Here is an 11,221-nt window from a genome sequence, read left to right on the forward strand (position 1 = left end):
ATATAACCAAATTCCAGATTTCACCAATTGAATCTTTATTAGATGACTTCGTACTCTGCCTCACAGAATTTCTACTTTTAAGACTCTTGAAGCGTTTCTGGACTCGTCTCATCTTTTAGCCGTGGAGAGCGAGAAAGTATAGAATTCACTGCAGCAAAGACTAGAACTGAAGAGCAGCATTTGCAGGTTGCAGTCTACAGTTGAAGATGTTAAGGGCAAACCTTCAAGAGTGTCAATGGCTTCTTCTGATATCACCTTGTCTCCCACTCCTTGGTAAGATCCCTGTTTTTACCTTTAACCCAGCCACTTGAGAGTTTATGACTCTTCATGGTTGTTGCTTCATTTGTCGTTAAATAACCAATGTTCATTATACTTGAACGCCAAGCAAGAAACCCTATTGGATCTCATCACTGTGTTCATCAGTAGGACACGTAGTTGCGCCATCATGAAACCCTATTAGATGATAACCTTTTAACAATTTTTGAATCTTAGTACTCCAAGACACATAATTGGTGCCATCCAACTAAGAGACAAAGTCACCAAATTTCCCAGGTGTTCCAAATTAGGGCCCCAAAATTCCCAAATTGGATCACACAATAGCAACTTACAAGTTAGAGCCTCAAATTCACCAATTGACAACTACTTCAACCTTCTTAACTCAGAACAAGGATCTCGCACCGATCAAAAGACCAGAAATGGAATCAACTTAATATATGAAAACATATGATGCTGTAAATGTAACATGTACATGTGAAGAACACATTACATAGGAGAGAAATCCATGATGAGCTCGAAGAAGCAAAAAGTAAACAAAAAGGAGAAAAACTCAGCCCAGAGTCACACGCGAAACAGGATCTCAGATGCTGTGTTACAGCTCTAATACTAATACCATGGTAGAAACCATTGTGCCACATCAAATCACTGTAATTCACAATCAATCAATTACAAATAGAGAACAAATATCAAGAATAGTAAAGAAGAAAAGCAGGAGAGAGCAGAAGGGTTAGAATGGGCAGGGAAAAGCCTTATTTATATATTTATTATTAATAAAATTTATTATCAACTCTGACAAAGAATATTTAAAATACATGCTTAAAAGTAAAGCTGATATCCAAAACCAAATATAAAGAGAATATTCACCCCCTTCTATTTTAATAGGCTGCATAAATAACTCATTAACTTTTAAACTGTTCTTCCTTTACTTAATGGCGTTAAGCAGACAACACTCTTCGTATATACGTACATACACGTAGATTAGTCTACACGACTACACATAGAGAGGCTTTGGAACCATATTGCAGTATTCTGCAAGAGCCCAAATTGGGATAGAATTCCTGTATGCTGCGTAGTTTAACATGGCATTCCTCATGAAAACTCCCATCACTTCCTGTCATGAGAAAACGAAAATAAACAAAAGATGAGCAACCTGTAGCTAGTAGTAATTAAACAATATCCTTTTTACTTTTTCCTCGGTGAAGGAGAAAATACTTCCTCATCACCGGATGTATATGATAAGAGAAATAGACTCATGGTTGTATACAACCCGGTAAGACTTAAGATTTTCTCATGCTGCAGCATAAATGGTGTTTTAGAATGGTACCTGCTGGGGGAAATCGCCATTTTCCAATTGAGAATTGATCAACATCTTTGCAGCTTGGTGAATAGGAGTAGGGTCTCTCTCCGCCTATTGCATAAATAAAAAATATAAACAAGAAAACTTAGAAATTGGGAGAGAAATATGCAAAAGTAAAAGAACTGAGGAAGTGGCTGGCACATAGCTAGGTGTAAATATTCATGTGCTAACCTGTCCACCATGAATTAAACCCATTAATCCCATTGCAGTCTGCACCAAATTGGATCGGTCTCCTTCAAGAGGTGTATAGACCTGTGTAACCAATTCAAGAGATTAATTTTAGTTTACTCTGAAGAGAGAATATATTTACTAATGAATCTCAGAACAACTAGGCGCACGGTATAAATTGAGCTGCATGTGCTAGTGTGCTATGAGTATTTTGGGAATAGACCAACAAAGCCTCAACATATTTCATGTAAAGGGGGAAAGAAAAGAAAAAGAAAGAGAAAGTATACCTTGTTTGTACAAGAAATGTAGCTCTCTCCCCATCCACCATCATCTCTCTGAGTTTTGAGTAAAAATTCAACACCTCGGCGTATAGCCTCACAATTATTGTAAGTCTTGCCAGCAGCCTCTAACCCTCTGATTGCAAACCATGTTCCATAAATGAAGCAGATTCCCCAGTTTCCATACCTGTGATAATTATTGCCTCTTTGGTTTATTTCTCTAACACAAGAACATAAGTTTGCTTAACATAATCTGATCTAAGGCAAGCATACCATGACCCATCAGGATTTTGTATGTCTTCAATGAACCCTGCAGCAGTTGTGATGAAATTATCTATCTGTTTCTTTCTGTGGGCAGGGTATAACTTCCTAAACAAAGCTAATGCCCGGATTGAAGATGAGGTGCACTCAACGTGCCTGCATGACTCTTATGTTAGTCTTCAAGGAATGTATTCTAGAACTTAAGGAATTACAGAATGGAAAATGTTGGATCAAAAGTGTTACTCATATTCGATGACCAGATCCCCGAGAAATTCTATAGGGTTGAGCCACTGAAGGAGAAAATGAATACATGCATGTGATGATACACATTGAAACAATGGAGATATTAAAATTCTTTGATCACTTAAAGGGATTTTTCTTACTTACCTCCAACCATTTTGGAGCTCCTGCAGGTTCCCAGGCTGATACACCACCATTTGGACTCTGGTTTAAATCATAGAATGGAGATCATTAATACCATTATGACAAAATAAAGGGACAGTAATGAGAAAATAAAATAACTACCTTCAGTAGTTATAAATTTCCCCATTTACAGATATACTACTTTTTATTCAATCTAATCCTCACCTGCAGAGAAAGTATGACATTGACAGCATCATATAAACGCTCAGGTTCTAGTTGTTCACCGACGAGTTGTGGTGGCAGCATCGATAACAACAAGCAACTCTGTGTGACATAACATGTGCTTGAGAAACATATACAATTGTAATGGCTCTAGCTTAACCCTCAGCTTGACAAAAATAATCACCTTCAAAGCTTCTGCAGTACAATCAGAAACTTGCCATCCATGGTCTTGATCAGAGAAAGTCCATCCTCCTTTAGAAATGTGGCGAAAATGGGCTAAAAAGTCACCAGAAGGATTATCCCTAACCTAGAATATTACAATCCAATGCATATTTTAGCCAACTTAAAATGCAAGGGGAGAAAGAAAAATGCTTGATGGTCCAAGTGAAAGGAAGAAGGAAAAGGGCTTTTATAGAACTTGTAAGTACAGAAACCTGAGATTTCTTAAGGAAGTCATGTCCTTTCTTAAGTACAGATCCAAGTTCATCATTCAGATTTGCAGCAAGCAAAGCTTGAATGGCAAAACTAGCATCCCACATCTGGCTACCAAAACTCTGCATATGAGTACAATGATTCAAAAACAGAACTTTTGTTGGCCAAATAGAAGTTCCAACCAAGAAGCTGAAATTAAAACCTGAAATATGCAAACAGCTAACCTGCATTTTCATTCCATCTTCTGCAACCCATATGAAATCTGCAATCCTTGCAAGATGCTTCTTGTAAGATTCTCCATTCGGATCTTCAGCCCAGCAAGCAAGCATATTTAATGGCTGCCAAATTCAAATAACGTTGCATTTTAAATAGCAGCAATGTGAATACGATTCTCATCTTATTAGTTTTTCTTCCATTATGATCTGATTACCTTTATCACAACTCCAATAGTAATGTATCGAGTATTCTCGTCTTCATAATGAATGTGTTTACTGGTTTCTTGAAGAGCCTTCTCTCTGAGCTTTTTGAAGGGCCAGCGAGTGAAAAGAGGCTCACAGATTGTGTGAAGACTATCCCACATCAAGGATTGTAACTTACCATGGGGATGGCAGTTATCCTCCTGCATTGAAAATTTTTTTTTTTTGAACATTCATCTTATGCATGCACAGAAATTTTTCAGTAACATCAAAATGTGGTGGTGTGGCACGAATCAAAAATATTAGGTGCATGCAAACCATGTAAACTCACTTTTGCACACAGATGGCGCACTTTGCTCCATTTAATTTCTTTGTAAGGTTCATTGTAGATTTCTTCTCTCAGTTGCAGAATGAGGGGTGTGATGGGGCCAACAAATCTTTTCCCATACAAATGTGACATAGGCAAGTAAGCCATGCGAGTATAGCAGAGTATTTTTGCTGCACATATGGAGTATCAAACAGAATGAAAAAGTTGCAAACCACAGAACTATCAGTGAATTCGCATTGAAGTCAAAGTTACATCCTTTGTACTTTACTACAATACTGTTTTCTGAGTTCAAACAGAAAAATTAAATTGGGCAAACCTGGATGAAAAGGGAGGAAAGATGGGCAGCTCCAGAGTTCTGGGGGAATAGGGTTGTTTCCCTCCCAATCATAGACACCGAGTATCTACAATCAAAGAAATTTAATCATTTGAGACAGTACTAATCTACAATAAGTTATTGGTGCATAAAATTCAGCATAAATGAATCACGCGTAAAGAAATGAAAAATGATAATCATATGATAAGAAGATTATAAGTCTGTTAAAAAAGATCATACTGCCATCCAAATCTTTCCCCAAGATGAAGAGTGTGTTGCACCACCATGATCAAGAATCCATTTCCTTGCTCTTGCACAAGCATTGTCTAGACCACCATCGGGTCCTTCGCCAAGTAGACGCATACAAATGTAGTTCAGAAGTGTACAAAACATCATACTATGGTCCTCCATGTGTAATCCCCACCCACCATCTTCGTTCTGCAACGTACAAATTTCTCTAGGCTGAACTGGTATCCTTATACATGATTAATTAATGTAGAAAACCATATAAATAATAACAATATGATTTTAACCTGGTGACAATACATGTACCAAAGCATTTCCTTACGGTGGTCTGCAGAGAAAACCATATTAAGATGGCCTGTAATATACAGGGCCATGACCTGCATTTTAAGGGAAGAAACAAAAGAGAAGATAAAAAAAGGGTGGTGATTTTCCCACTCCCGTTTTATCCATTTACACACCCAATATTTTTTTACTATAAGATAGAAGAGAGTGTAAGTGAACAAAAGAGGAATGAGAACATACAATTTTAAAAAAATGGAGTGTAAGTGAATAAAAGAAAGGGGAATTAATTCCTCCGAAACCCAGATGGCCAACTATATCAATTTCATCTACACATCATACTTTTGCAGTTAAGAGAATTAAAAAAACTTTGTTTTGGAAACAAATTTAAAGAGTTACAACTCACAACGGGAGGAGTATAAAACAAAGGACCAGTGGTTTCAGCGGGCCAATGGCCGTGTGGTGATTGCAAGGCAGACCAGTAGGCAACAGCCCTTTTCAATGCAGCGGTGGCTTTTTCATGTCTACATTCCTCATCATCATCTTCGATTTTAACTTGGGGAATTGTTTGCTTGAAATTTCTCTCTCTGTGAAGCTACATTTATTCGTTAAAGAAAAAGTTATTAGAAAGATGAAAAAAATGTAATCGAGTATAAAAACTTCAGTTTTATCCAGTAACATGATACATAATCCCCAAAAAAAATTGCCTATCTTGTTTGAACCAATTTTGATCCGGTTTTCGATTTTTCCAGTTTTGAATCGGATTATTATTATTATTATAAATTATTTTTTTATTCAAATTTCAACTAAAATTTTATTTTTTTGAACTTAAAAATTAACAAATGATCCAATTTCATAAATATAGTTTTTGATATTTGTGAAGAGAAATGAGAGAGAATTGAAGTACATTTTTAGCACAGACTCAATCACAACCATTGAAAGTGACTGAATCTAAAACATTGTGTGTCAAAAATGTGCGTCTCCCTATCTTGACTATATATATATATAGAGATATTTAATGTGAAGTACCTGCATTCGCCAGAGGATTTCACTGGAGGCCTTGACCTTGTAACGATTGTTGTAAAAGTTTTGACGAGCCTCTTCAACCTCAGCTCGCTCTTGAGGTGTGCCTGCATGAGGATCAAACTCCCATGTCTGCCTTCCCACAAACTCGTTTGTGCTGAACAAGTAAGGGTCAACATTTTCACCCTCAGCTCCAAACTTGAGCTTCCACATTATTAATTCTTGATTATCTCAATTAATTTGACTGAGATCACTAGAGACTTATACTTATAAATTAATATTGTTGTACACTTCTTAATGAAGAACTACCAAAAAGCTTTTGGTTGGGAAATTTCTCAAGGGGTCTTAAACCATTTGCAATGCTTGCATTGTTTGTGATCCTCAGTATGAGAAGTCACCATATATATATATATATAGAAACTCCCCAACCCACTGGCTGATGGGATATATAGATTATTTTTAACAGACTCAACTTTGCCCAACTTCCTCAAGATCTATCTACCTAATTCTAGCTAAAAAGAAAGATTAGATTAGGGCTTCTTAGATATAGGTCGATTTTCATCAAGATGTAATGAATGCAATTCACACGCTTTCCTTTTTCAATTGCAGTCCACTGTTACCAAGTAAGCAATTAGGGCCAGTTTGGCATTGCTATGCTGTGAAAATAATTGATGTCAAATTTGCTGTGAGAGAAAACAGTTTGGCGTTTGGTACAACTTTTTGTTAAAAGTGTTGTTGGTACTGATTTCCGCATAATCAAAAAATGAAAGTACCTCATTAGCTGCTTTCCCTTATAGCTTTCTCTCACAACAATTTTTAACAATAATAAGTGATTTTCTCATAGTTTACCAAACAGGGCTGGGCTTTCTAATTTGTTTTAAAAATTACTTATCACTCAAAAATAAGCAATGCCAAATGGGCACTTAGTATGTCCATAAAATTTTAGGAATTTATAGTATATGCCTACCATAAATGGAATTATATGAAAAAACTTTCCTAAAATTCAGCATTTCTTTATATATGTATGTGTGTATGAGTTTCCTTATATATAAGGTATTTCCTTATATATATATATATATGTACCTGCCTTAATAGTTTTTTTTTTTTGAGTTTTCTTAAGAAATTTTTTTAAGCTTCCTATGTATATAGAATTTATGCATATCAGTTATTCTCTTATTCGGATATCATCACATTATTATAATGCGGATGCCATTGTAAATTGAGAGGAAAGTAGTACATGGTGTCCCCATGATAATAACGTCTGGACGTCCGCATAGGAGAACACACGCACACATACTTACCTATCTTCTAGGTAATAGTTTTTTTCTTGGGTTTTCCAAAGCAATTTTTATGGAGTTTTATCTCATGAGTACTCAAGTTGAGTACTTGTTGTGGACGTGTGAGTTTCTTTTTCCCTTTTCTATAACATTTTAGATAGGTTACTTTTTTACTTTAATTATGAGTTTAAAGATCCATACCAAAGATATTATTATATGAGTTCAATTACCCAGACTACAGGCAATTTCTGGGTATAATTCTGAACACAAGAGTTGGCTTTTGGGCTAGAGGTAACTTATGGATTTAATTACCTAGAGTAGAGGTAATTTATGGTTTTAAAGACCTGTATGCATAGGTACCTACTTTTAGCTGATCCAATGTGTACTCTAGCTAATGCTTATTCTATTAATAACGGAATTACCTCTAAAAGAAAAGGCACTCTTATAGTTATTGCCGCCGCTTAGTCTAAATAGAACATTTACAACTAAAACAACAAAAGATATTGTGTTAACTTGCCATATACGTCTGCTCCCTCACCAAATCCACCTACATTTTTCACCATTCTTGTTGGAAAAAAAAAAAAAAAACCCCACGATTATTTGTTCCATCAAAGTGGTATTGTTATAACTTTTCTTTGCCTTTTGTTTTGTTTTGTTTTTGGTTGATCTTCTTCCTTTTGCTTTAAAATTTTATTGAATTAAAACTAATTTCTACTCCTCATGATCTAACAAAAATGAATGTGAATATACTGTATACCTTTGGTCGAACTCCCAAGGAGAACTATAATTTGAAGGACAAAGTTGTGTGGTCAAAATGTGCTTGTGTATGTAGTGCGCAACAAGTGCTATTATATGTGGGGATGGCAAAAAATTTCATGCATGACGTGCACGGATTTAGATGACTTAGAGCAGAAGAAATTAAAGCGGGGTCACAAGAGAGTGAGTTGAAAATCTTCATAAGATTTCAAGATCTTTAGGATTAATGTGGAAGAGAAAAACTTTGCCGGGCCAATTGTGTTGCAGGGTTTTGTTCAGTTTGTGCAGTTTGTTCTGCTCTGTATATTGGTTGATAGTGTTGATTATGTTGTGTGCTTCTCTAGCTTGCTTTTCGGTGAAAGCAGTTTACTGGGAAAACTTGTTCTCCATTGGTAAAAAACTAAAATAGAATAAAACATGTATAGGATACATACATACAAGAAGGGCAATGGCGGACCGAGGAATATTTACAAGGTTGGGCTAATTTTTTTTTTTTTTTTTTGTTGGGATCAATTATAAGCCCTAATTTAAAACACATATATATATATATATATAAAGCAATATTTCCTTCAAATTAATGAAAGTGCTATACATTTGACTAATACATAATATTTCCTTTAAATTAAAAACTATTTTCAGAATTTATTAAAAAATTTATTTTTAGAGAGATATGTGAACAAAGAAATCTACAACAAACAAAGAAAACTAAGAAAAAAAACTAAAATTCAGAGGCTTAGATGAAGAACAATTTGAAGCTCGAGGACTTTGGCTCAGCCGAGTGGTTTAGTTAAGGAGGGTCCATATTTTGAAATTTCCAAAAGAAGCAACATCCATAATTTTGAAAAAAATAAAATCAGAGAGACATATGAACATTATTTGAGCCAAATCAAAAGCTAAATAAACCAAGGAAGAGAGAGAGAGAGAGAAAGAAAAAAAAAAACTTTAGTAATTGAAGTATTAAAGTATTTGGTTGTAGATGTGAGGCTACTTTCTAGAAAAAGTGGTGGGATATTATTTATTTATTTATTTTTGAATATTGAGTTTACATAACTAAACCTAATTTGTTTCTCTCCACTCTAGCCCAAATATGGAACCATCCTTGAGGAAGGGTGATCGAAATTGAATGCAATGGGATGAGCACATTGTCCTGACCTAATCTATATCTGCCATATTGCATTGACTTTATAAAAACTTTCATCTTATAGTAAAGAAGTGAGATATGATTTGACCGAAATTGAATGCAATTGAATGCAACGAAATGAGCACACTACCTTACCTAATCTACTCTACCGTATTGCATTGAGTTTATAAAAACTTTGAGAAGTGAGTTGGCGCTTCTAGAATTATTACTTTTTTCTAATAAAACTTAAGTAATTTTGAGTTTGCCATCTTGGTGGTGAGCATACACCAGATTAAGAAGAAAAACTTATATGAAATGTCGATAGCACTGTTTTGCTATCTTCAGTCAATCGCATTGCTAAATGAAAAAAATTATCACATATAACATAGCGTGATTAGCTAGTGATAGCAAAATAGTGTGTTATTCCCTTTGCAAACAAGGATTTCTCCCGATTAAGGGGGTGAGCAATGGTCAAGTCAATTTAGTAGTGCACAATCCATATTCGTCGTTGAATTGTCAAAGTACAAGAAATTCAATTCATTGGGCTGGACAGGAGGCAGCAGAGAAGAAGCATCTTGCTTTCTTTTTGGGGCTAACAACTTTGAAAAAAGATTGACAACTTTGCATTAATTGATAACCAAGAAAGTTGGAGAATTTTGAATTGTATTTAGACTCCAAGTCCAATTAGACTTCTTGGGATAACCAAAAAAAAAAGAAAAGGGAAGTTCCAACTAGACTTTTACTAACTATGGCTACGACTATTTTGCCACTGAATGGATACTTTTCATAAGGAAAAAAAAAAACTTCATTGTATCATGTATGTGCTTGCTTTACATGTATTTTAATCACAATTAGGTTCCTAATTATACGTAACCCATCATGCTTTGATCTACTGATACATGCAACGTGGCTGAAACCGGCACGTCGGATTCCACCATCACACGATTGCTCGACACGTCTCGTAGGACGTGCTTAGGAAATGACTTACTTGCATGCAATGTGTATTGCACATTTTGTATGAGATCAGGGAAGAGGAGAAGTTTTGAGAAATCAACGGTCCATCTAGTCCCATTGCTCCAAACTGACCCCTTGGCAACCGTTGATTTAAGAACCATGCCCTGTACTACATTTCGGTCAACCATGACTTGATCAATGGTAGTAAAATACTGTCCGTTAGATTGATCTAGTTGGACGATTGGGACACCCGTATAATCACCTGAAAACATATTGTCAACAATACTAATGCCACATGCCACACCCTTCAACGATTTAATCAAAATAAAGGCATTGCCAAGGAAGAATGACCCCGCTATATGGAGCTGGACCGGGTCCTCCGCCACAATACCCGTGAAATCAAAGTAGGAGTTCAGTATTCGAGTCTGGGTCAACCCGGGAGCACGAACATAAATTCCGGTCCCACCCCATGTAGTGGCCTTGTTATAGCAATGTACCCCGGTGAGCACATTGGCTTGCCCTTGTACCATTACACCAATTGATGCCGAAAAAATTACCACATCGGTGATTGCGTTATCATTTCCTTGGATGTTAATTCCAATACCAGAAAAGTTCCTTTCGCGGTGGTCACCACCGATATTGATGTGTTGGCCGATAAAGGAGTTTCTAACATAGGTTTCATGGCCACCTTGGATTAGTATACCACTGGTGGTGAAATGTGAAATGTAACAATTGTCAATGGTACTTCTTAGTGAATTTATAACTGCAATGCCACCACCTCTGAAATTTGAGTTTATCATGAGATCCTTGAATGTAATGTATTCGTACACAAAAGAATTCGAGGATGACCACAACTCAATCAAATGGCGATCGGTCGGGAAATCATCAGATGCATGAAGGGATCCACCATGAATCTGTAAGACCATAACAATATAAACATGAAACATGAAATATGAAATCAACTATATTATTTCTCTTTTTTGATTATTATGACATGAGGGAAATCAAATTATACATCTTTTACCACTAATTAGGAAGAAATTATTACTAAACTAAGAACTAGTTGGTTGCAATCAATTACATTAAATAAAATTTCATAAGTATATACCGTTATTATAGATATGGGCTGAGCGGATATGCTCATCACTCTAC

The 11,221-nt window shown here is 35.8% G+C and overlaps 2 protein-coding genes across 2 annotated transcripts; both read right to left on the bottom strand.

Annotated features, from left to right (window-relative positions):
* Positions 1–1,036: 1,036 nt before the first annotated feature.
* Positions 1,037–6,336, bottom strand: LOC117624085 (beta-amyrin synthase-like). Its single transcript, XM_034355215.1, has 18 exons — positions 5,969–6,336; positions 5,346–5,534; positions 4,948–5,037; positions 4,655–4,852; positions 4,418–4,502; positions 4,105–4,271; positions 3,788–3,976; positions 3,582–3,695; positions 3,360–3,479; positions 3,110–3,232; positions 2,929–3,027; positions 2,728–2,784; positions 2,584–2,630; positions 2,353–2,496; positions 2,089–2,266; positions 1,805–1,885; positions 1,601–1,684; positions 1,037–1,387 (listed from the first exon to the last, which is right to left on the bottom strand). The coding sequence occupies exons 1-18, from the start codon at positions 6,173–6,175 to the stop codon at positions 1,268–1,270; spliced, it is 2,292 nt and encodes a 763-aa protein (XP_034211106.1). The 5' UTR covers positions 6,176–6,336; the 3' UTR covers positions 1,037–1,267.
* Positions 6,337–9,944: 3,608 nt separating this feature from the next.
* On the bottom strand, positions 9,945–11,002 carry LOC117626039 (polygalacturonase QRT3-like). Its single transcript, XM_034357675.1, has one exon. It carries the CDS (start codon positions 10,993–10,995, stop codon positions 9,979–9,981), a length of 1,017 nt encoding a protein of 338 aa, XP_034213566.1. The 5' UTR covers positions 10,996–11,002; the 3' UTR covers positions 9,945–9,978.
* Positions 11,003–11,221: the final 219 nt, after the last annotated feature.

The sequence above is a fragment of the Prunus dulcis genome, chromosome 4 (assembly GCF_902201215.1).
Source record: "Prunus dulcis chromosome 4, ALMONDv2, whole genome shotgun sequence".
NCBI classification, from domain to species: domain Eukaryota; kingdom Viridiplantae; phylum Streptophyta; class Magnoliopsida; order Rosales; family Rosaceae; genus Prunus; species Prunus dulcis.